This window comes from Tachyglossus aculeatus, chromosome 2, assembly GCF_015852505.1.
Source record: "Tachyglossus aculeatus isolate mTacAcu1 chromosome 2, mTacAcu1.pri, whole genome shotgun sequence".
NCBI lineage: Eukaryota > Metazoa > Chordata > Mammalia > Monotremata > Tachyglossidae > Tachyglossus > Tachyglossus aculeatus.
This window is the reverse complement of record NC_052067.1, coordinates 39,082,886-39,109,263: the sequence shown is the minus strand read 5'-3', so window position 1 is coordinate 39,109,263 and position 26,378 is coordinate 39,082,886. Positions and strand designations below refer to the sequence as shown.

Here is a 26,378-nt window from a genome sequence, read left to right as displayed (position 1 = left end):
CAGGGAAGAGGAGCTCACTGCCCTGTTGAACCCTGACTGTGCATTGGCAAGGGTCTGGCATGGTGGGGGAAGCAGACCCCAGCCTTCCATCATCATCATCAATCGTATTTATTGATCATCAATCAGATTTATTCCACCCCCAACACCTCAGCCTGAAGCTGCTGCTGGAGGGAAGACCCCCTGTTAATCCCCTTAACACCCATGCCGATGCTTGCCTCCAATTTTTAGCTTCGGGAGGGCAGGCTCGCGTCTGCCAACTCCATTGCACGGACAAACGCCACCAGGAATCATTACTCTCCCAAGCTGGTGCAGTGCTCTGCGTAGGGTGAGTGCTCGATAAATACCGCTGATTGATAAGCAGCGTGGCTCAATGGGAAGAGCCGGGGCTATGGAGTCAGAGGTCATGGGTTCGAATCCCGGCTCTGCCAAGTGTCAGCTGTGTGACTTTGGCTACTTAACTTCTCTGTGCCTCAGTTCCCTCATCTGGAAAATGGGGATTAAGACTGGGAGCCCCAAGTGGGACAACCTGATCCCCCTGTAACCTCCCCAGCGCTTAGAACAGTGCTTTGCACATAGTAAGCGCTTCCTAAATGCCATTATTATTGATTAATTTATAAGGATTCCTGGGGAGCGTGCCACAACTCGCCTTTGCCCATCCTCCTTCCGACGAGTCCCGATCATTGTACGATGTACCCTCCCCATCCCAAGACTGTTATCTATTGGAGGTGTGGTTTTTTTTTAATGATATTTGTTAAGCGCTAAGTGTTCCACCCTGTTCTGAGTTTTTTAATGATATTTGTTAAGCGCTAAGCGTTCCACCCCGTTCTGAGTGCTGGAGTAGGTACAAATCAACTGGGGCGACACAGCCCCCGTCCCCCACGGGGCTCACAGTCTAAGTAGGAGGGGATTTGACACGGGATCCCCATTTTACAGTTCAGGGAACCTGAGGCACAGAGAAGTGAAGCGATCTGCCCAAGGTCACCCAGCAAACAGCTGGTGGAGCCGGAATTAGAACCCGGGTCCTTCCGACTCCCAAGCCCGTGCTCTATCCACATGAGAAGGAGTGTTGCCCAGTGGAAAGAGCACGGGCTTGGGAGTCGGCGGTCGTGGGTTCTAATCCCGGCTTTGCCACTTGTCAGCTGTGGGACTGGGGGCAAGTCACAACTTCTCTGGGCCTCAGTTACCTCATCTGTACAATGGGGATTAAGACTGTGAGCCCCACGTGAGACAACCTGATTACCCTGTATCTACCTCAGTGCTTAGAACAGCGCTTGGCACATAGTAAGCACTTAACAAACACCATCATTTGTTTTTCTCAGGCCAGGTTGAGTCTATAATACTGTCAGAGATAAAAAAAAGTGAGCCTACTACCAACTTAGTTCCCCTCGAGGAAGGGCTGTGAACTTTTACTTGATCCCATCATTTCTTTTCCCCCCTGCTTCATCTCTTCCCCTTATACTGGATGGCTTAAATCGCTAGAAAATATTCATCAGACTGGAGGTTCCTTAAGGGCAGGGATCAAGTCTTCATCTCCATTGTTTTTCCACTTAGTGGAGCACTCTGTTTCCAGCAGGTGTTCAATAAATACAATTAATTGATATAATTTAAATGTAACAGGACTCCTTTAATAAACTGCCTTGCTTTTCAATGTACTTCCCAACAAAGAGCGCCTTTTCTACACATCCGAGAACGTTTAAAATAACTTGGCATAAAAAAAAACCCAAACCCAGATTCTGCATTCTGTACACTATTCCCCTTCGTTTTATCAAGGCTCATTAATGCAGGAAAATTTTATTGTAGTTCTCTTTTTTGATGTATTACAACCCACTTTTTGGTAGTGGCTGTAGAGGGCCTACTATTTACTCAAAATATGAAATACTGAACACATACCTCCAAATGGCATGGTAACATTCACATGTTTAATTCCCTTATTTGTGGTAACTCTCTTAGGATACAGAAAATGGTCCATTCGGTCCACAATTTTCAGATTCCACTGTAGTCACTCAGTCTACTGCCTTAAGATACATTCAAACAAAAAGATACTTAGGTTATTCGCAAGGAGTGCACACATACAACAGCGAGTCAAGCTGAGACGTACTTTACTAAAACACTTTTAAGTCCGCGGAATAAATAAAAGTCTGAAAACACGGGTCGTGCTTAACGTGTCCTCTCAAAAAACACCTTTAGTGTCCATAGCACACACACACACACGTACTTCACTCCTACCATCCTCTCTTGGGTCACGTAAGTGGAGGTGACGTTTTTACTTCTAAAAGAAACGATCAGTGCTAATCGCTTAGTAACAGTCGGGTACGAAGGGCACCTGAATCCAGGGTGAGGGGTGATTGTAATAAATAAACCGGCTGCTGGCTTTTTGAAGCCAAGAGCTAAACGTTTGTGAAGGAAGGGCAGGGTGGGGACTTCTAAAACGTGGCTAGAAACCAAAGCACAAAAATCGTCTATACCAGTTAGGACCTTCCTGGACGACGCCGATTCTTTCAAGTCCTTCTTGAGCTTGCTGTAAGAACCAAGCACGGATGACGATGAAGAACAAAAACAATGAAAACACCCCACGGCGGACAGGTCTGACCGAAACCATCGTCTCCCAATAAAGGGGCCAGATTGGACCACGCGCTCATCATTCGATCTGCGAACGCCCAGATGCAAAACGAGTGGCAATTCTCGCACTCTGGGCCAAATCAAAACCCATACGTGACGGTAAACCCAAGGAAGGCTATTAGCCACTGGGCTTGCTGGATAATGCACCCAGAGGGGAACTGAACGGGAAGCTCAGAGTTCGAGCCGTTGCTTCCCTTCGTCCCTACATCATCCTATCCCAACAGTCGGCCGCGGTTCTCTCCTCCGCGACCCGGCACCGCGTTCGTTTTAAAATTTCGGCCGGCCGCCTGTTCTCGCCTGTGATCTTTGGCGCAAGTCTTCACCCGTCCGCTTAGAGGCTTTGGCTTCCGGAAGGCTGCTGTCCTTTTACTTTATGGAGACAAAGGAGATCGGTTGAGGGTGGTGGCCGTGAAGCTTGTGTTTCAGTGCTATGACAAGAAAATACAGTATCGAACTGCCACCGCTGGTCAGTGGCATATATAGATAGATAGATATTTATATAAAAAAAGAAAGATGTTCCCCCCACCGCAAACCAAACACAACATCCCTGTGCTGGTTGGTGACCCGTGGGAACGAAGCGGGAACAGAGAATCATTCTCTGCCCCTCCGGCCAACCGGGCTGACTGCCGATGACATCGCACCGGGTTTCGGGTTTGATACACGGAGGGCACGATCTTGCCATCCCAGGCTCCGTGACCATTCACTTGGGCAGAGGGGCAAAAGGTTCTGGGTGTGCTAGGTCCCTCCCCACAGCAAAATAAACCAAAGACCAAGTTGGCCGCTCCACCTGGTATCGAAGAAAGGATGAAGACTCTCCCAGTCTTTAAGGAGCCAGCGTCTGCTTGTCCCAACGAAGGCCCAGACGTTTCACGATCCACATCACCTAGCAGCCTTCCGTTGTCCAGGGCAACGCCCGGGATCCCATTTCCACCAGACTTGGAATTCCCTTTTTTCTATCCACGGGATAACGGAGTGTTTTCTATTTTCAGCGCACCTTAAGATGAAAAGGCCGGGGGCAAGGGAGGGAGGGGACAACCTTTGAGAAGGTTGGCTAGTTAAATTCTTCACAGGGCCGTTACGGCAAAGGAACAGCTCAACCAACCTCAAGGTCTCTGGTCCGTATTTACACATTCTGCAAAGGGTACGCTTCTCCCAATTAGGCACAAGGTTGATCTGTCAGATTCGGGAGCGTACGGAAGGAGCAGGGGAGGGAGAGCTGGGGGGTGGGGGGAAAAGCAGGGTGGGAGAGGGGGATCTTAGAGGGACGAGTCCCGCCCCCCCTTCATCGTAGGCTTGTCTGCTTGGGGAGCTTGGCTCCCATCAGGATGCCGGAGGTGAGGGTCACGGGGGCCTTCATCTGCATGCTGGACCCCACCATGGTGGGGAAGCTACGGTTCCTGCGGATGCCGGCGTTGAGCTGCAGGCCGCCGAGGGCGGGCGGGACGGCGGGGCGGCCCAAGGGGGGGCCCTCCGGGCCCAGGCTGCCCACCACGGGGGCCATCCCGTCCCCCGCCGCGGCCGGGGCCCGGGCCGGCCCCGCGCTCACCACCCTGGCGAGGCCGAACCGCTTGACTTTGTCCACGAGGTTGAGGTTGGAGACGGACACGTCGGTCTGGCTCTCGCTGCTCCGGGTGCTCCTGCTCTCCCTCACCTCCCTCAGGATGGAGCTGGCCGGCTTCGACGCCAGGAAGGTGTCGTACGGGGGACTGGTGCACTTGAACTCGAACGAGGGCGGGGGCGACGCGGGCGTCTGCATAGGCGAGTTGGGCGGGGTGGAGGGGATGGCGGCCATCCCGGGCAGGAAGGGGGTCAGCAGGGCGCCCCGGCCGGCCCGGTCCCGGCTCTGGGGGTCGTACACGGCCGCCGAGATCCCCCTCTCCTTCAGCAGGCGGACCAGCCCCAGGGACGTGCTCGTGGTGGTGGTGGACTCCCGGAGGTTGGTGAAGGACTCGGCCAGGCTGAGGCGGCGAGGCGTGCACGGCGTGCCCACCGGCGTGGGCTTCGAGCTGCCGGCGCTGCCGCAGGCCGGAGAAGGGACGGAGTTAAGGCTGCGAGGGAGAGAGGGGCCTGGTCAGTTATTCGGACAATCCGCCGATGGGGTTTACTGAGCGCTTACTGCCTGCAGAGCAATGCACTAAGCGCTTTGGGAGAGTACGCCGGAACAGTAGTCACCGGGGGGGCACGCGGAAAACCGGGGAGCCGCTGTGAGGGCTCGCTTTCCCGGGAGCCATTCGGTCTGCAGGTTTGATAGTTGGGGGGCTGCTGGGGTTGAGGGGGTGCAGAGGGGCCTTCCCCAGAGCAGCCCACCCGCCCTGACCGCTGACGTGCTGCTTCTCAGCTCCTTGCCAGGCCAGGAAACCCAATGAAAACAGGACTTTCCCCCCCACCCCATCCCCTTTTGGTATTTGTTAAGTGCTTACTATGCATCAGGTACTGAACTAAGCGCTGATGTAGATACAACCTAATCAGGTTGGTCACATCCCTGTCCCCCAAGAGGCCTTCCCACACTGAGCCCCCTTTTTCCTCTCCTCCTCCCCAACCCCCCCACCCTACCTCCTTCCCCTCCCCACAGCACCTTGTATATACGTTTGTACAGTCATTACTTATTTTACTTGTACATATCACTATTCTATTTATTTTGTCAATGTTGTGCATTTAGCTTTAATTCTGTTTGTTCTGATGACTTGACACCTGTCCACATGTTCTGTTTTGTTGTCTGTCTCCCCCTCCTAGACCTGTGAGCCCGTTGTTGGGTTGGGACCGTTTCTATATGTTGCCAACTTGTATCATCATCATCATCATCAATCGTATTTATTGAGCGCTTACTGTGTGCAGAGCACTGTACTAAGCGCTTGGGAAGTACAATTTGGCAACATATAGAGACAGTCCCTACCCAACAGTGGGCTCACAGTCTAAAAGGGGGAGACAGAGAACAAAACCAAACATACTAACAAAATAAAATAAATAGAATAGATATGTACAAGTAAAATAGAGTAACTTGTACTTCCCAAGTGCTTAGTCCAGTGCTCTGCACACGGTAAGCGCTCAATAAATACGATTGAATGAATGAATGAATGACTCCCCATTTCACAGACGAGGTAACAGGCACAGAGGAATTAAGTGACTGGCCCAAGGTCACACAGCAGATAAGGCGTGGAGCTGAGATTAGAACCCAAGTCATTCTTACTCCTAGGCAACACTGCTTCTCAACTATGCTGTTTCTTTTAAATAAGAGTGAAACATGGCCTGCTGCCGCCTTCTCAGGATCTGCACAGCCTCCTCCTGTTCAGTGCCCGTGAAGAGGCCCCATGGCCCACCTGAGCAGGGTGGGCAATGCTAAGCCACAAGCAGCCCCCACAGTCCCGGGAGACACTTTGGGGATCAGTTCACCATGGGGGAGGCTGAAACCAGCCACCGGCCATTTGTGGCTGGTGATCCTGTGCCCTGCCGTTGGGCTGAAGTCAATCACTGAGGCCTTCAGCCCATGGTTTGAGCGGGGATGGCAATAATAATAATAATAATAATAATAATAATAATAATAACAACTGTGGTGTTTTGAACCTGGTGAGCCCCCCCGCCACTCCCACTGGAAGCTCCTTCCCTAGATTGTGGACTCCTTGAGGAAAGGGATTGCCCCTACTTACTCTCCTCGGGCTTAGTACTGTGCTCTGTATACTGTAAGCGCTCAGTAAATACTATTGATTGGTCAAGGTAATAGTTGCTCTGAAACAATCCTAACCAGGATGTGGAGGAGTAAAGAGGGAGACGGGGAGAAGCCAGAGTCGGAAGTTTTCAGCAAACCTGTGGTGTTCCAGAGTGGGAGACAGAGTTGCCGACTGTACTTTCAATGAGGGGGTGAGAAGGGGTTTTGCGTGGAAGGAAGAACGAGGTTTGGGGCTTGGGAGGAATAGAGTCAACAATTTGGGATTTAGTAATAGTTGTTCTGAAACAATCCTAACCAGGATGTGGAGGAGTAAAGAGGGAGACGGGAAGAAGCCAGAGTCGGAAGTTTTCAGCAAACCTGTGGTGTTCCAGAGTGGGAGACAGAGTTGCCGACTGTACTTTCAATGAGGGGGTGAGAAGGGGTTTTGGGTGGAAGGAAGAACGAGGTTTGGGGCTCGGGAGGAATAGAGTCAACAATTGGGGTTTTTCAACCCCACTTAAATGCTCTGACTCCTTCTGCTGGAATGGTCTCCACTGGCCCCAGGGAGCCAGACCCCACAGCAGGGGATGCTCACTCCCGTCCTCCCCGTTCCCCACCCCTCCGACATTGCTCTTGGGATAGAGTGCTGCTGGAGAACGCGGAAACGTTCTCCCGACAACGTGCATTCACCAACGCAACATCCAGAGAGATGTCCGTGAGTGCGTGTGTGTTTGTGGGATGCAGTGGTTTGGGTGCGAGAACCGTCACGCTAGTTCCCCTTAGCTTGGGCTTTGACAAGAACATAACCCTCGCGTTGCAGGACAACTGAGTGAATCTTTTGGGGGACAGTATAGGGAAAATCGAAAGCCTATTAAAACTAGAAAAGTTAATGGGGAAGCTTAAAACTACTGAACGCCCCTGGACTATAAACTCGTCATGGACAGTTTACATGTACTCTCCCAGGCACTCAGTACGGTGTTTGGCACACAGTAAGCGCTCAATAAATATAATCGATGGATTGAATGCCCAGTACAGGTCTCTCCTCATTCTTTCTTTGGGATCCTGAGGAAATTCCGTCTTGCAGCAGCCGAAGGCTCTCAGAACCCAGGCGCCCGGGCCCAGCTGGGGTAGTAAGGTGCCCCTCTAGAATAGGATCCCATTACAGTAGAGCTTCCTTCCACCATCTGATGAGCTAAATGGAAACTGCAGAAGCTGCCTCCATTATCAGCAGTGGGAGCCAGCAGCCAGGGCTCTGGGCTTGCTCCACTGGGGAAGGGGCTTTTTAACGGTTACGGTAACCAGGAGGCAAGGGGAGAGAAACCCCCACCCCCCGCGACCCCCGAGTCATGCTCAAGCAGGAAGCAGGCACCGGGAAGAGGATGGAGTTAGCGGAGACGCTCTTAGGGCAAGGGCATAAAATGGGCCAAAGTCAAAGCTCCAAACTATTATAAGCAACACTCTTCTAATTAAAGCCAAGTGACCTTTGCCGGATTAGTGTGTGGGGGGAAGAAAATTCAACGGAAACAGGCAACCCGAACCTCAAACAACTTCAAAGGCATGACTGGGAGGGGAGTAAATGTAGCCCACTGAAACACCCAGGATGGAGAACAAAAGTTGAGGCTGCCGTCTAAGGGGGGAGCTCAGTTTTTGGAACAATTCGGGTGGAATTCTGTAAGCTCTTTCATAAGCAAGGGGAGCAGCCTTTTATGGGATGGGTAATAGTTGGCTTTGGGGGAAAAAATGATCACTCCTGAGCCGTGCTGAACCATCTGTCTCTGAATAAGCTGTTCTGGGCACTCTTGGCTCTGTTGCATTCTTCCTTCTGAATTAACGGCCCAGCTCGTGGAGGGCGGGCCTTTCGCCGCTCTCCCTGTGGAACGGTAGAGCACTAGAAGAGGTTTCTAATCACCACGGCTCCTGGGCCAGGCTGATCTGCTCAGCTGGCTTTGTGGAGGCAGAGTCTGTGGCATAGGGAAATTTTTCCCGCCCTGAGTGTCCTTCAGTTTCTTTTCATCGAAGTGTTGCAAGGAACTTAAAAAGGGGAAAGGAGAAAACGAAGGAGGAGGAGGAGGAAGAGGAGAGACAGAGAAAGAGAAAGAGAGAGCAGAAGGCAAAAGAGAAAGGGCAGAGAGAGAAAGAGAGGAAGAGATGGAGAAGAGGGCAGACAGTTGAGGAGAGTGGGCAGAAAGGGACTGTGAAAGCACAACTTCCCCCCTCTCCATCCCCCTCATCTTACCTCCTTCCCTTCCCCACAGCACCTGTATATATGTATATATGTTTGTACATATTTATTACTCTATTTACTTATTTATTTTACTTGTACATATCTATTCTATTTATTTTATTTTGTTAGTATGTTTGGTTTTGTTCTCTGTCCCCCCCTTCTAGACTGTGAGCCCACTGTTGGGTAGGGACTGTCTCTATATGTTGCCAACTTGTACTTCCCAAGCGCTTAGTCCAGTGCTCTGCACACAGTCAGCGCTCAATAAATACGATTGATTGATTGATTTAATTACAGCGTTACATCATTAATAAGTCAACAGCTACATAGAATTTAGACAGATTAGGAACGCCGTTAACCTGAGTTAAAACGTTAGCCCGGGTGAAGTGTCAGCGTCTGGGATCTTCAGGTTAGTCTGTGTGGGAGCCACACAAGCATGCTCACACACAAAGGGTCCCGCTCCCGGACCCTGCCGGGCCGGGCACGGCAGGCAGCATGGCTCACCGCGCCTGCCCACCTCGGTCAGTCACACAGTCTGCCCTACGTCTCCTCTCAGCACAACGGCACCTAAGGCTGTTCCATCGGCCTCCTCATCAGACCTGTGGAGAATGATTGAGCGTTTACGGAGCTTCTCAGGGTCGGAGGGGTATGGGAAGGGGGCAATCACTTCCACTGAGGCACTTCCTCCCCGTCCCACCCTACTGTCCAAACTTCTCGTGATGGACCAGATGGGCAGCCCCCTCTGCTAATGGGATGCTGGAAGCTTCCGATGGCAGCCCATCTGTCATGTCACAGATGAACTTCAAGACGACGCTTCTGTCCTGCTCTCTCCTAACTCCTAATGTCCTAATGAGGAAAGAGGCAGTTAAAATCCACTCTTGATGCCTGAGGGACTGAGGATTCAGAGTAGAACTGATCTGGGGCATTTGCTGCTCACCACACCTTCTGTTCCCTGAAAATAGAGGCTCAAAGTCCTCCCCTTTTGGTTACAATAAGGGACTTCGAAAGCTGAGTCCACTACTGAGTGCCTTAATGGTCTGTGAAACAGAAAATCCTCAGTAGCACTTAAGTTTTAGACCAACACATACATTAACTCAACCCACTCTACACTTTGAGGTTCTCAAACTGGGCAGAGGCAGGGAGAGGAGATGAACCCGGACTCCAGTCATTCTAGTCCTTGTTTGGAGCTCTAGTAATAATAATAATAATAATGATGGCATTTATTAAGCGCTTACTATGTGCAAAGCACTATTCTAAGCGCTGAGGAGGTTACAAGGTGATCAGGTTGCCCCACAGGGGGCTCACAGTCTTAATCCCCATTTTACAGATGAGGGAACTGAGGCCCAGAGAAGTTAAGTGACTTGTCCAAAGTCACACAGCTGACAATTGGCGGAGCGGGGATTTGAACCCATGACCTCTGACTCCAAAGCCCGTGCTCTTTCCACTGAGCCACGCTGCTTCAAAGTAAAAGATTTGGGAGGAAGAATGTGGAAACCACTGGATGGCCTGTGGACTGCAATTCTCTGTTGTGCCTGTCCCAATATCCGTGAAAAACTGAGAGTTAGCCCAAGTGGCATTTTGTAAGAAGGAATTAATCATTACAATGAAAACCTAAAGTTACACTAACCGATTTTTCCTCCAGAGGCTCTTTTTGCCTTTGAGATTCTTTCCTGAACTGGTCTGATGTGGCCACGTGTCAGCCTAAGCTTGACATCTACACTTTGGCCTTCCCAGAGGGATCCGTTGCCCTGCTCTAGAAAAGGAACAGTTTCTTCTATGAATCTGATAATAAAGGAGGCACGTGTGAGGCACCAGGAATGGTTTAATCACTGGCCTCTCTACTCCAACTTCCAAAAGCATAAATTAATTACGTAAATGTTACGGGCCTGAGGAGCCTGGCTGCCCATCCATCAGGAAATGCCTGGAGATCGGATTTATTTTAGAGCCCTGACCTCTCTTTGGAAGACTAGCTATGTTCTGAGCATTTCTAGCCAGAGCACCAGGACGGATTTGAAAAGCATATGCTCGGGTCCAATCAGCCCAGTGATTACCGAGGCAACCGGCTGCTGGGTTTTTTTTTCCCATGGTATTTGTTAAGCACTTACTACGTGCCAGGCACTGTACTAAGCACCGGGGTAGATACAAGTTAATCAGGTTGGACCCAGTCCATGTCCCACACGGGGCTCACAGTCTTAATCCCTCAATTGCAGATGAAGTAACTGAAGCACAGAGAAGTCACTTGCCCAAGGTCACACAGCAGACAAGCGGTGGAGTCAGGATTAGAACCCAGGTCCTTCTCACTCCCAGGCCCGTGCTCTATCCACTAGGTCACGCTGCTTCTCGGCGTGGACCTCAAATCCCTGGAGGTTCTGACAATGTTCTGCACCCCTTTCCCACCTACTTGCTCACCGGTGTCCCCGAGGGAACACCACCGGCTGGGAGGAGACGATGAGAGTCGGTGCTGAGCAAATCACGACCATGACCATCAAGTCCTTTGTGCCCATTCTCCATTCCAGCGGATCCCATCATCTCCCCATCAGTATAAGATGGAGCCCCTTGTGTAAGTGAGGGACAATGAGAAAACTAACTGGGTGTCACGGGGAAGAAAAGGCAACCTTTAGTGGGAGGAGCAGGCAATGCCTGGGGGGGCAGGGGGTGCTCGCCCATTCTGGATGTGCCAACTGCCGGCACGCCCCGCTCCCTCACCAGGCTCGAACCCCTTACCTTGGGGTGACTCGGGTGAGCTCGTCGGAAGGGTGCAGGATGCGGCAGGTGGTGAAGGTGAAAGTGGAGTTGGTCTGTGACATGCACTTCCCGGGATGATGGGCTGCATTTAACAAGAAAAACAAGCGGATTTATCGGGCCGATACTAGCGTGATAATAAAGAACACCTACCCTGGTCCTCGACAGACGCAAAAAGGAATGTGATGCCTCTGCTGGATCTGCATATGGAAGCTGACACCCAGACTTTTTTATTTTTTAATGGCATTTGTTAAGCGCTTCCTAGGTGCTAGGCACTGTACGAAGCGCTAGGGTAGATGCAAATTGATCAGACCGGACACGTTCCACGTCCCACATGGGGCTCACAGTCTGAATCCCCATTTTACAGATGAGGGAACCGAGACACAGAGAAGTCAGTTGCCCAGGGTTACGGAGCAGATAAGTGGCAAAGCCAGGTTTTCTGGGTCGCAGATGGGCCCTCTAAAATGCCCACAGTTGGAAGAAAAAGCTGAAGAGTGCTCTGACTGGGTAGTCCCCCTAGTCTCCATTCTGATCTAGGCAAAGGCAACCCATGTCCTGGTTTATTCAGTCAGTAGTGGACTCAGCTTCTGAGGAAAGCACAGGACACCAATGTGGAACTTGAAGGTTTTGAAGGGCACACGACAGAGTTCTTTAGAACCCTGTAGACTTGGGAGCTCCCTAAAATTAACTCTATTCATCGCCCCCAACCTTCCACCCCCGTGAAAAATTGGTTCCCCCTCTTTGGTTACAAAAGGGGATGTGGAAAGCTGAGTCACTACTGTCTGAGCGCTTTAATATTTTGTGAAATAGAAAATCCTCAGTAGCACTTAACAACAACTTTTAGACCAACACATGCATTAACTTAACCCACCCTAGAAATGCAAAAGATGTTTAGTAGAGTAGCGGGTCGGAATTACGTTTGCTCGCCTGGCCTTTCTTCAGAAATGATAATCTGAATTATGAAAGGCAATATGCCTGGCAGGAAAATATTTGCCAGTTTATCTCCCCCTTTCCCTTTCTTTTTAAAAGTTGTTGTAAGTGGCACTGTGGGCTTTTGTGATGTAAATCAGAAGCCATGCATGACAATTTGCTGCTGGAAGAAGTTGAATACTAGATCAAAGATATCATGATTGCATAGGATTGCTCCAGGGGTCATAAATCAGTTTTGTTTTTTTAAATGGAGACTGCTCCACATGCAGAAACACCGACATTTAACACCCATTCCTCAGCCCTCAGAGACTTCCGGTGAGTAGACTAAATTCAGAATCACGTCTCCTTTTTTGAAGACTCAGAGGTGTGTAGGTGTCTTTCAAAGGCAATACTCCAGAGACCTTCTTTGTTCCAATTCAGGATACTTGATCCCTGTGATGGATGCACTCCCTCTTTGATTTGGAAGGGAAAAACAAACATTAAGCAAAACAGATTCTGAAAGCATACTAACTTGGGGGCAGCAGATCAAACCCTGAAAAGAAACTTGGAAATTAATGGAGAAAAAAAAAATGTGCGACACACACACACCATGGAGGGGTGAGGGGTGGGTGGAGTCAGAGCACAAAGATTGAAGTGAGTGGAGAGTCAGTATGACACTTATTTTCTCAGATATTTTAGAATACAACATGTTTTAATTGGCACACTGCGGCTCAGGGGAAAAAAAACGGAATCATGTAAGAATCGAGAAAAAATTAAAAAGAGGCATACATATATTATTACATCTACTTAACCTTCTTTCTCAATGACTAAATTAAATGCTCGGGGAGTTCAGGTTATTTGGGAAAAACTCCAAACGTACGTTGTGGGGAAAGTTTTGAAGCCAGCCTAGCAATCATGATTCTCTTACTGTGGCATGGGAAAAAAAAATAAAGAGCGCAGCAGAAGAAAGGCACCCCAAAATCAGGCATGAAACGTTATCTGGGAGTGAGAAAAGAAAATGCAGTTGTAAGAGAAAGATGAGAAACAGTTCTTTGTTAGAAGACACACAGAAGAGGACAAAGCAGGGCTGTATTTAAATTGCACATCAACCCTCTTAGCCCAAGGTGAAAAACCAGACTGCAAAGCCACCTCCGGCCCTCCCCGCTTCACCCGTTATATATTACATCTCAAATCGCAACATTTATTTTGAAGTGGGCATTTTTAAGACGTAGCTGCATTAGCAGAAGCAAAACCCATCGCTGACGAATGGGTTTCTGGGACAGGAAAAGGCTGCTAAGAGTACAGAAGTCATCATTTTCCAAAGCAATGGCTAAAATTAGGAGAACCAGGAGATCGATCAGGTTTCAGAGCCAGAAATGCAACCCCTCCAAAGAAAAACCTGAGCCAGGGTCCCGCTCCTTCAGTCAATACAGGCTGCCGTGACGCTGAAGCACTTTCCTTCCTTGAGACACAACATAAAAACGATGAGTGCTCACTCTGGAGCGGACCCTGAGATACCTTTGGAGGGTACATCAAATGGAAGCAACAGGGTTATCACTCAATCAATCAATCAATCGTATTTATTGAGCGCTTACTGTGTGCAGAGCACTGGAAAAAGTGCTTGGGAGCGTACACTATTACAGAGTTGGTTGAGGTGTTCCTTGTCCACAATGAGCTTACAGTCTAGAGGGCTACTCCTAAAGTTCAAAATTTCAACAGAGGATGCCTGCTGGCACACACGAGGAATATCTGATTTTTACTTTCCTTATCTGAAAACAAAGATTTGTTTTCCTTTAGGTCTTTCCAGAAACCCACGTCATACTAATAATGATAATGATGAGAATAATGATGATAATGGCATTTGTTGAGTACTTTGCGCCAAGCTCTGTACTAAGTGTTGGGGTATATTCAAGATCAAGACGGTCACAATCCCTGCCCCATATGGGGCTTGCAGTCTAAGTAGGAGGGAGAATAGGTAGTGAATCCTTATTTTTTACAGATGAGGAAACTGAGGCACAGAGAAGTTAAGCAACTCGCCCAAGGTCACGCAGCAGGTAAACGGAGAAGCTGGGATAAGAACCCCAGTCCTCTGACTTCGAGGTCCATGGTCTTTCCAACTAGGCCTCAGTGCTTTCATGGAAGCCCTGCTTTAACTGGTAATAAACTTTTGTAACACTGAGAGATGTTGCAACTTAATCATTATCAGAGCTACCGTGAGGATAAATGAGGCTTACTAAATAAATAAATGGTGGCATTTGTTAAGCGCTTACTATGTGCAAAGCACTGTTCTAAGTGCTAGGAAGGATACAAGGTGATCAGGTTGCCCCATGTGGGGCTCACAGTCTTAGTCCCCATTTTACAGATGAGGTAACTGAGGCACAGAGAAGTGACTTGCCCAAAATCACACAGCTGACAATTGGCGGAGCCGGGATTTGAACCCATGACCTCTGACTCCCAAGTCCGTGCTCGTTCCACTGAGCCACACTGCTATAACTTCCTGGCTTTATGGCATATCTGAGGAAGGAGGGCTGATCTACTTGTGCAAAAAGGTGGCTTGCCTGTACTCTGGGCCTGCATCTGAGTAAATCACAATAGGCTAGATGTATTCCAGATGTAATAAGAACAATAATTGTAGTATTTGCCAAGCACTTACTAAGCACCAAGACCGTATTAAACACTGGGGTACGTATAGAGTCCCACGTGCCTGTGTCTGACCTGATTAACTTGTATCTACCTCAGTGCTTTAGAAGAATGTTTGACACATAGCAAATGCTTAATAAATACCAGGACAGTAAAAAACGATAATCCGGTCAGACACAGTCCCTGTCCCGCGTGGGGAAAAAAGAAATCAACGGTATTACTGAGTATTTACTGTGTGCAGAGCACTGTACCAAGCCCCTGAGAGAGTACAATAACAGAGAAGGTACTGAAAACTAGTGCGGTGATTCCAATGTCGGTCAAAAGTTTTAGCAGTTATTAGATGTTCACATGGCACTCGAAGAAATGGCTTTAGAAGAATCGTCGGCTCTTATTTTTTAAAGTCAAGCACCCACTCCCCTTCCCCAGTTGCAGATTCTGATGTATAATCCCGATCTTTCTGTCACAGAGACAACTTGAAGGATAATTTGTTCTTAGTTATTTATTACCTTTTCAAAATAAGGAGTGGATCCTTTACCCGCAGAGATGGGCCATGTTGGAAAGCTGATTAATAAAGCTCGTGGCTCAGTGGAAAGAGCCCGGGCTCGGGAGTCAAAGGTCATGGGTTCTAATCCCGGCTCCGCTACACGTCTGCTGCGTGACCTTGGGGAAGTCACTTCACTTCTCTGAGCCTCAGTGACCTCATCTGTAAAATGGGGATTAAGACTGTGAGCCCCACGTGGGACAACCTGATCACCCCAGCACTTAGAACAGTGCTTTGCGCATAGTAAGCGCATAACAAATACCATCATCATTATTAGTATTAAAACACTCGGCTAAAGTGAAATAAGCAAAAACCGCAAGAGGAAGAAGTGTTGACAATTCTGTCTTTCAATGACCTACACATCTGCACAGTTGATTCCTAATTCTAAGTGTTTGCAAGCATACTTACGGTGGAACAATCTGGGGTGATTATCCTGAGTGCTTACTGTCGGTAGAGCACTGTACTAAGCCCATCGGAGAGTCCAACAGAGTTGGCAGACACGATCCCTACCCTGAAGGAACTTAAAATCCAGTGAAAGAAAACAAATTACAGCTAGGGGAAGCAGCGGAGTATAAGGATAAGTACGGCGTCCTAATCTTAATACTTTCTCAGTTCCATGTTGGCTTTTTAAAATAACAGCACCACACGTTGTTAACTCATCTTAATTTTGAGGACAACCCTCACTTCCAGTTCTTAGTCCCTGTAGACTGTAAGCTCCTTCTGGGCAGGGATAGCTCTAACAACTATTGCACTGTACTTTCCCGAGTGCTTAGAACAGTTGTCGGCACAGTGTAAGCGCTCAGTGCTCAATAAATGCCATTGATTTATTGATTTTCTTCAGAACTTCTCCTAAAACGCCTTTCTCCAGCCGCTGTTTATGTTAGTTTTTAACCCTTATGCCATATCTTGTGCCTGCCTCCAAAGAACTTCACCCTGTTTTTGTAAACACCTGCCTAACTAGTCCTGTCAGGGACTGTCTTATGGGACTGAAGCAAAAGCCTTCCTCAAAGCTATTTAGTTAGTCTGCTTTTAGTCAGACACATTGCTGCCTCTGTTTGTTCACCTGTGATACACCCTGCCTCCCTCTCACAGCCCAAGCCCTCCACCCTCCAGTGTGAAAACGTGTCTGAAACACCACCAGGGACTGGGTGAGTAGTAGTAGTAGTAAGCCTCTTTACTGAGCGCTTACTGTCCGCGGAGCACTGTGCTAAGCCCTGGGACGACTTGCCGCCTGTCCACATGTTTTGTTTTGTTGTCTGTCTCCCCCTTCTAGACAGTGAGCCCATTGTTGGGTAGGGACCGTCCCTATATGCTGCCAACTTGTGCTTTCCAAGAGCTTAGTACAGTGCTCTACACACAGTAAGTGCTCAATAAATACGACTGAATGAATGAATGGGAGAGAAGAAGCTTTGCCAACGTCTTGATACCTGCCCCCCCCACCCAAAATGAACCACGACTTATAGCAGCCTTCCCCTGCTCCCGCTAAAACAGCCCCCGGGAGATCATGCACCTATTAACTGAACAGAGATCGGTTAGCAAGAGGAGGTTTTCTGAGTTGGAGTGTTAGAAATCAACAAATGGGAATGCTTTTAATCATCATCCGCACAACCGTGCTGAAGTTACACAGAAAGCGCCACTATGGACGATGCTCTGAAAAGATGGGAGGATGGCCCAGTATTTAACATCCTGTAAAGATGCCTGGTTTACAGGACTTAATGCAGTTCCCTCACCGGACCCCTCCTCCTCCTCCTCATCATCACCACCAGCACTGGCTGCCGTCGGCTCCTGCATCTCCTCTGTGAATGCCTGAGAGCGGGTCGGGAGGCTCTCGCGGGCTGAAACCGTCCCTTGTGCTTGTGACCTCTCACCTGAGGTCTCTGAGTGCTGAACGGGTGTCGAGGTAGTTAGGCCCTTGTAAGAAATGTCACCTGACTCATCTTCTTCAAAATCGTTAAGGCAGTACACTTCGTCCTGATCGACATCCAGCGTCCGAAACCCCTTGGTCACGACACCGGGCCGGGGGTCTAGGATGCCCCCGAGGTGAGGCTGGGCCAGCTGCTGCCAGTGGTGAAGGGTCACGGAACCTGGACGGGGGAAGACAAGAGGCAGAGAAAGCGGGGGGAAGAAGGAAGGAAGGGATAAAGAAGGGGAAGAAAAGGAGGAGGAGAAGGAAGGAAAGGAGGAGAAGGAAGGAAAGGAGGAGAAGGAAGGAAAGGAGGAGAAGGAAGGAAGGGAAAAAGGAGGTGGAAGGAACGATGGGAAAAAAGAAGGGGAAAGGAGGGAAAAAAGGAGGGGAAAGGAGGGAAAAAAGGAGGGGAAAGGAGGGAAAAAAGGAGGGGAAGGGAGGGAAAAAAGGAGGGGAAAGGAGGGAAAAAAGGAGGGGAAAGGAGGGGAAAAAAGGAGGGGAAGGGAGGGAAAAAAAGGAGGGGAAAGGAGGGAAAAAAGGAGGGGAAAGGAGGGAAAAAAGGAGGGGAAGGGAGGGAAAAAAGGAGGGGAAGGGAGGGAAAAAAGGAGGGGAAAGGAGGGAAAAAAGGAGGGGAAAGGAGGGGAAAAAAGGAGGGGAAAGGAGGGGAAAAAAGGAGGGGAAGGGAGGGAAAAAAGGAGGGGAAAGGAGGGAAAAAAGGAGGTGAAAGGAGGGAAAAAGGAGGGGAAAGGAGGGAAAAAAGGAGGGGAAAGGAGGGAAAAAAGGAGGGGAAGGGAGGGAAAAAAGGAGGGGAAAGGAGGGAAAAAAGGAGGGGAAAGGAGGGAAAAAAGGAGGGGGAGGGAGGAAAAAAGGAGGGGAAGGAAGGGAATGAAGAAGGGAAAGGAAGGGAATGAAGAAGGGAAAGGAAGGGAAAAAAGGAGAAGGAAGGAGGGGGAAAAGAAGATAGAAGAGGAAGAAAGGGAAAAAAGAAGGGGAAAGGAGGGAAAAAAGGAGGGGAAAGGAGGGAAAAAAGGAGGGGGAGGGAGGGAAAAAAGGAGGGGGAGGAAGGGAATGAAGAAGGGAAAGGAAGGGAATGAAGAAGGGAAAGGAAGGGAAAAAAGAAGGAAGGAGGGGGAAAAGAAGATAGAAGAGGAAGAAAGGGAAAAAAGAAGGGGAAGGTTAGGAAGGAAAAGAGGAAAAGGAGGGAAAAAAGAAAGAGAAAGTGAGAGAGAGAAAAAGGAGAAATAAGTCACCATGCAATTCTTGATGTGTGTCCCCAACATCTTAGTTCAAAATCTGAGTGACTTGTTCTAGGTAATGCAATTCAATTATATCAGTTTCAGCTTTGGTGCTCAAGAGACTGAAATCACTACATCACTGGAGTATGACACATCACCTTATATACCAACCCAGGACAGGTCTTTGAAATTAAAGAATCAAAAGTTATTGGTCTAATCAATCAGCTGTATTTATCGACTGTTTACTGTGTGCAGGGTACTGCATTATGCTTTTGGGAGAGTACAATATAACAGAGTTGGTACAAACAATCCCTGCCCAGAACAAGTTTACAGACTAGAGGGGGAGACAGATATTATATTAATACAAAATATGGATATGTACATAAGTGTTGTGGGCTGAGGCAGGGGTGAATAAAGGGTATAAATCCAAGTGCAAGGGTGATGCAGAAAGAAGTGGGAGAAAAGGAAATGAGGGAAGGGCTCCTATAGATGTACTTTTACTATGACTGAGAAGGTCGTTTAAAAACAAAAAACAAACTCACCATAGTATGACCTGGTTATTTGGTCACATATACATCTACAAAGGTTTTGCTCTAGTTCTTTCCTCTGTACACTACGATTGCTCTTTCTTTGCCCTCCCAGGGTTAAATTCATACTAACTACTCAGAAACGCCGTACTTTAAGTTTGTTAAAAAGAAGAAAAAAAAAGGTAACAGAATATCATGCCAAGAACTGCAATGGCAGAATCTTTTTAAAAACACATTGCCGGGCAAGAATCAAATCACCACAGCAACAAAATACCAAGAAACTGCCAGACATGAGAATGCACATGTAAAGTGAAGAATGTCAAATAAATGTAAATAATTTAGAGGATAAGTTTAAAAGAAAGTAAAGCAAGTTAAAGGGGAGCATCTGTGGAATGCATATGGTGGTCACATACTCTACCGCATCTTTCCCTCTATCCTCAGGAGCCTGATGTTTCAGGGAGGGTGGTGGTGGGGAGACAGAGGGGAGGAGGAGATGAAGTAAGTGTGGCAAAGAGGGTAATTCTAGCCAATGCACCAAAGCAGAAAAGACAATTTACCGGGTGACACGTGAACCCAGGGATTCAGATAGTATCATACATGGTTTGTAATAACATCTGAGTCCAGAGATAACCCAATCAATCTTCACCCATTACTCATTTATGTTAAAAGGAAATAAGTCCTGATGGCAGCACTTAGGCACTGCTAAGTCCTTCAACATCACTCAGTCCAATTCTGATAGGACACAGAGGCCCAGATGTTGGAGAGTTTCACTTCCCCGCAGCCACCCTGAAATGTCTTTTACACACAGAAGCTGCAATCATCTTAGCTCAAAACCTGAGTGACTTGTTTTGGATCATGCAACTTAATTACGTCGATCTTGGCTTTGGTGCTCAAGCGACCGGTCACTATGTCACTGGAGTATGCCACATTTTACATAGAAGCCCTGGACAAATCTTTGAAATGAAGGAATCAAAAGTTGTTGTTTTAATGAATCAATCAATGGAATTTATTTATCTTTGGAAATCTGGGGTAAGCCAAGCTTTTGGTGGGATGGTTTGGATTATTAAATGGCAGAGCACCTAACACTTTCACAGCTCTGTCTTGGGCTGTGGGCTTCACGATTTCATAGGTGCCTGCAGAGTCAGATGCTGTAATGGTTTAGAGTCTGAAATCTGGACCTCATCCAATGGAGAGGAGCAAAATTTGGATTAAGGAGACTGTCTGTTTCAGGCCGGGGTGAGGGAGACATGGAGAGAGCTGGGAGGATGAGCAGGGCGAGCAGCACGCAGCCAGTGACAGTCCTGTCGGGAGTCGGAGCTCGATTTCCAGGCTCATGAAGGGCTCTACAATGGCAGTGGTTTCCCACACAGACTAGTCTTAGTGGCCTGAACTGTCAGTGCCTTTTTGGTGGGCTGCTGCTGCTTCTTTCAGAAGAAATAGAATAATGATATTGACAATAATAAGTACAGTAGTTGTTAAGTGCTTACTCTGTGCCAAGCACTGTTCAAAGCCCTGGGGTATCTATAAGGTTTTGAGTTTGGACACAGTCTCTGCCCTACAAGGGGCTCACAGTCTAGGAAGGAAGGAATAATCTTGGCCAGATCATATGGCCAATGCCCCTGATTTGAGAAAACAACTCAGGATCTTCATGACCCGCTTCAGCCCGAGGGCTATCTAGGGGGCAGAGCCTGGAGTGGATGGCCTGAATTTGAGTCCCAATTCAGAGACCGACTCACTTGGGTAAGTCAGAGAGATTGCGTGTAGTCCCAAGGTAAACCCGTGTCAGCACTAGCTTCCTCCCAGGTGAAGATAGATGCTAGGATACAGGACAATTCTCTCTGTCTCCATCCAAGGCGTTATCACTATTGTGATTCAAGAAATGCCCTTCCAACAGTCCAGGAGCCTTCTCGGGCCATTTCAGCAGGGGCTCCTGAGGCAGATCCCAGCCAACTACCATCAATTCTCTGAAGCGTTTTGGATTTTTCCCCCATCAGGCTTTCCCCAAGCAATATTGACCTGACCTAAACCTGCTTGATCGGGGAAACCTGGTGATAGTTACAATTCAAGCTCGGCATGTAAACTTCACAGACGAGACCTGATGGAGTAGACCCCGGTTCCCAGGCCTCTCACCCTGTCCCATCCCCTGCTGGGTGACGTTTCTCTCATCAACGAGAAGCTCAGCTAATAAAGTACCCCATCTCCATGGTGAAAAGTGTGTAAAAGCCTTTTAGACTTTATATAACTTACTAGGAACAGTATTTATTAAGCTTACTGTGTACTGTGTACTTAACAAATGCTGTCATTATTATTATTACTGAGTGCTGGGAAAGAACAGGCAGGTGGTAGTTGGACACGGTTCTGGTCTCTCAGGGGGTTCACAAACTAAAGAGGGAGAGAGGGGACTCTATAAATGCAGTAAATCCCAAGCAATGGGGATACTCCATTATCACTTTCACTACTGACAATAATAATAATAATAACAACGATAATAATTTGTTAAGTGCTTACTCTGTGCCAAGTATTGTTCTAAGCACTGGGGCAGATACAAGGTAATCAGGTTGTCTCACTTGGGGCTCACAGCCTTAATCCCCATTTTACAGATGAGGAAACTGAGGGACAGAGAATAATAATAATCATGATGGCATTTATTAAGCGCTTACTATGTGCAAAGCACTGTTCTAAGCGCTGGGGAGGTTACAAGGTGATGAGGTTGTCCCACGGGGGGGGCTCACAGTCTTCATCCCCATTTTCCAGATGAGGTAACTGAGGCACAGAGAAGTGAAGTGACTTGCCCAAAGTCACATAGCTGTCAAGTGGCGGAGCCTGGGATTAGAACCCACAACCTTCCGACTCCCAAGCCAGTGCTCTTGCTACTAAGCCACACTGCTTCTCTACCATACAGGCAGACAATACTGGGCACTTTAAGCAACTGGTCAGAATTTTAGGCATAAAAGATAGCTTAGGGTCACAGGGGCAGTGGGGAGCCGGAATCTCACCCTCTTCATTTCTCACTGCCACTGGAGAAAACCATATAGAAAAAGCTCTCTGTCCTCAGGTTTCCTTTAACACCCCCTCCTCCCTTTTCTTTCCTTCCAGGTCCCAGTGTTTAAATCGACATGTTCTCCCAGCAGAAGCTAAGCAACAGACTTTGCACAACTCATTTCAACCATTCAAAATTCAAGCCTTCTGTTTCCTGTAGTACTGAGCCGGAAGGAATGTACCACTTGCTGGTAATCAATCAATCAACGGTATTTATTGAGAGGTTCCCGCGCACTGTACTATGTGCTTGGGAGAATACAATATAACAGAGTTGGTAGACACGTTCCCTGTCCACAACAAGCTTAATGAAAGGCTTAGCACAGTGCTCTGCACAAAACGAGCACAGACGAATCTACAGGATGGCCTCTTTTCAGAAGGAACGAGTTAACCGTTCAAACACGTCAGTCCAGTCCAGTTGGCCTGTTTCAATTGCTTGGTTGCCTCCAGAGCATCAATCCTCACTCAATCCTCACAGAGCTACCTGCATGATGTGTAGGACATACAGGAACGTGGACTTTCCAGCAAGGAGGGTTGATAAAGTGGCGAAGGGGCTGAGGGAGGGACAGAAGGTGGGGGCAGGGAAGCAGCATCTCCAAGAAACACTGCCTTTTAAATTAGCCTGTTCAACGTGATTCACTGGCTCCGGGCAACCAAGTTAGCTTTAAAAGCTGCTGCCTGCATTTCCTGTCTGTCACAGCATATCCTCTGTAACTAGTCAAGGGCAAGCCAGCCCAAGCCCATAGAGAAACCTCTGCTTTGAGGTTTTTCTAGGTCCCCTCTAGACTGAAAGTTTGTTGTGGGCAGGGAACATGTCTATCTACCCTGTTATTACTCTCCCAAGAGCTCAGTTACAGTTGGTACAAGAAGAGCTTGGTTAATACAATTGATTAGAGATGCTACTGATCCTCTGCTTCTCCCCACCATCATTACGGGGCTTCATTCAGGTTGTAGGGGCTTATGCTGCAGCAATTTGGAAAAACCCTGGGGATAACAGCATCAGTCCCTGCTACCTCACGGGTGAGGCACGATGAGAGGTCACAGCCAAAATCCCTTTAAAGCCCTTCCCAAAAAAACAAGTCCTTCTCTAAACCATAAGATCTTTGTGGGCAGGGAACGTGTCTGCTCCTTGTACTCTCCTTAGCACTTAGTGCAGTGCTCTGCACACAAGAAGCACTTAATAAATACCACTTATTGACTGATCGAAAGTGTCCAGCCAAGATATCGTCAGGACTGTTACATAGGGAAAAGCACTTCTCCTGCCCTGGACTTCCATCCAGACTGGGGTCCCTCACTCGGGGCGAGGGGCGTGAGGACAGGGGAGTCATGGGTGGCAGCTGTGGATAGGGGAAGGATTGGTGAGCAAACAAGTCTCCATGAGCAGCTTCTCTGCTGGAGCACGAAGCTGCCGATCCGGGACTGGTATGGATCATATCCCCTTGGCTGGCGCTCAATCCCCTCTTCCCAGAGGCTGGACGGGAGACTCCGCAATCCAGAGAGACGAGAATATACTGGTATTCCAAACTACAAAGCTGAGAAACTGGAAGACTGATGGCCCAAAGATCCCTGTAATGTGAGAATCCTCCAGAGAGCTACGTTACCGCACTGGACACTTCCATGAGCCAGCTGCCCACGTGCACAGAGGAGCCGGGACGAGTGAAAAAGGTCCAAGAGATGAAAGCAGATCTAGTAGCGGCTTTTCACCTCAGCCAGCCACAAAACTACTGCCTTTGGCCCGGGCAGAGGCGTGAGACCAAAGGCAAAATGGATCATTTTGGGTGACGGTATTTCATGAATTAAGAAAACAAGAAAAATCAGCAATTTGGATGTGTTTGAATCTGGAGAGCGCACAATAAAAAGCCACCTAAATGTGCCAAGAGCCAAATATAGACTATGGAGAAGCAAAGTCCTCTGATGATGATAACCCCGTGAGAAACAAGAAGCTGAGAGATGAAAGAAGAGAGACAGGTGGAAAGATTTATGGAAACTGAATGATTTTATTGAAAGCAAACACAAAAAAATGAGAGGTGAGAAACTCACAATGTTCGCAACCAATAAACGAGATAACTGAAATCAGAACTCCCTCTTCTGATCTCTAACACTTTCCGGCTGTGTGACCAAGTCTCTTCACTTCTCTATGCCTCAGTTTCCTCAACTCTAAAATGGGGCCTCAATACTTGTTCTCCCTCTCCCTTAGACTGTAAGCATCATGCGGAACAAGGACTGCACCTAACCTGATCAGGTTGTATCTACCCCAGCGCTTAGTGCAGTGCTTGGCAAATGTCACAATTATAATTATTGTTAAATGTTTAAAATAACTTTAAATTGAATACAGGAGAATCACATTGAAGAGGAAACGCCTTCCCTATACAAGTAGGGCCCCTTAAAGTACTCTTCCCCCTCTGAAAAAGCCCCCATCTTTAATTAATGCTGAAAATGATGTGTGTCTTTAAATATCAGTTGGTATAGAAAGTGCATGCTGGCTGATGAATGCAAATCACCTCATGAAGTTATAAAGTGCCAAAGGAAGAATTGGGTTAAGAGTCGGAAAGAAGAATGCTATCAATTCCCGCGTGGAGTGGGAAGAAGAAGACAATAAACTACAACACAAAGGGGCATTTTTGGGGTGGTAAAATGGAATTTGTGTTTTTACTCCCTCAGTGGTTTTAGTAATACTCCTGAAACTGAGGATTTGCAGCCGTTGGAAAATCTGACCCTTTTTGTAGTACAGCAATTCACACGCTTCCATTCCCCACCTCCCCTTCCTAAGCAACACCTGCTCTGTTGGTTCAGAGCCTAGTCAGTTCGCCTCATTCCTCTTTGGCAAGCTGACTCCACCCATTTTGAAGAAAGACAAACACAACCTGACAGGGGGATCAAGTCAGGCAAGAAGAGAGCCGAGCCAGATGGCTTCCAGACACCTCACTCCCCACCCCGGACTCTTTCCTGAGAGGTGTCAGACTCTGCACTGACCCACTGACTCCTCCTGGTTCCCCAAAACACATACAGGTACTTTATCAACCACTCTTACTCTCTTCGGATTCTAGACTGTAAGCTCGCGGTGGGCAGCGAAAATGGCTACCTACTCTGCTGTACTGTACTCTCCCGAGGGCTGAGTACAGTGCTCTGCACACACACGGTAAATGTTCAATAAATACCACGGATGGATAAAATTCTAGACGCAAAGCAAAGGGGATTAATAAATCAACAGCAAACTAGCGGAAAGGACACAAGACTGGGAGTCAAAAAGACCCAGGTTCTAATCCCGCCTCTGCCACTCTCCTGAGAAGCAGCGTGGCTCAGTGGAAAAAGCCTGGGCTTTGGAGTCAGAGGACATGGGTTCAAATCCCGGCTCTGCCAGTTGTCAGCTGTGTGACTTTGGGCAAGTCACTTCACTTCTCTGTGTCTCAGTGACCTCACCTGTCAAATGGGGATTAAGACTGTGAGCCCCCCCATGGGACAACCTGATCACCTTGTAACCTCCTCAGCGCTTAGAACAGTGCTTTGCACATAGTAAGCGCTTAATAAATGCCATTATTATTATTATTATTGAGCTCTCTATGCCTCGGTTTCATCCTCTGTCAAATGGGAATTATCTATTCTCCCTCCTGCTTACACTCTGAGCAACATGTGGGACGGGGCGACGGGCAACCTGATCATCTTACATCTATCCCAGTGCTTGTCACAGAGTAAGCGCTTAACAAATACTACAAATATTAACAGCGGATGCATTGAAATGCCAAAACAACATCTCCCCTACTGCGCTCTCAGTTTCATTCTGCCCCCTCAACTGGTAAGATTAAGCGACGGTCTTACGGAGCACGGACCAGATTACCCTAAAAAGATTTCGAACCAGCACCGGGGGTGGCTATCTCTAAAGTAAAAAGAATAAGCGTTGCAGAGGTTGCCCGCTTTCCGGTGGTGGATGAGGGACCACAGGGAGTCACTCAGTATGACCGAGAGGGGCCGGGGCACGCTGCTATCACCTTCCAAGGGCTTCACGATCTGCAGCTTCTCCGGCAGGTAGGAGCGGCTGCTGATGGACATGCCGGAAAAGCCGGTGAACTCGGAGAACCGGGAGTGGGTGCCGAGGGACATGATGCTCTCCGTGGGGGTCAGGGAGCCGCTGTGAAGCTCGCCTTTCTCCGCCAGTTCCCGCAGCTTCCTCTCCTGCTCCTCCTCGAAAAACCTCCGCTCCGAGAGGTAGTTCTCTCGGCGGAGAGACAACCGGCGCAGCGCCGTCTCCAAGTCGTTAGAGCCCGGCGTCCCTGGGGTGCCCGGTTTCTTGTTTTTGTCTTCACTGCTGCAGGGAAAAAGAGAAAACAAGGAGTCACGCCCGAGAGGCAAGACAGACAGAGG

General features: G+C 48.4%; 1 protein-coding gene across 8 annotated transcripts in view; it reads right to left on the bottom strand.

Annotated features, from left to right (window-relative positions):
- Positions 1-1,899: 1,899 nt before the first annotated feature.
- Positions 1,900-26,378, bottom strand: part of TRAK1 (trafficking kinesin protein 1) — a 129,397-nt gene continuing 104,918 nt past the window's right edge. For 4 of the 8 annotated variants that reach the window (XM_038759302.1, XM_038759294.1, XM_038759268.1 and 1 more), the window contains 4 exons: positions 26,006-26,322; positions 17,046-17,399; positions 11,208-11,310; positions 1,900-4,667 (listed from right to left, as the gene is read on the bottom strand). In XM_038759302.1, coding sequence (XP_038615230.1) covers positions 3,902-4,667; positions 11,208-11,310; positions 17,046-17,399; positions 26,006-26,322 — 1,540 coding nt within the window. In that variant the 3' untranslated portion in view covers positions 1,900-3,901. The remainder of the gene's footprint in view (positions 4,668-11,207; positions 11,311-17,045; positions 17,400-26,005; positions 26,323-26,378) is intronic. The other 4 variants (XM_038759241.1, XM_038759276.1, XM_038759259.1 and 1 more) reach the window with 2 other exon arrangements.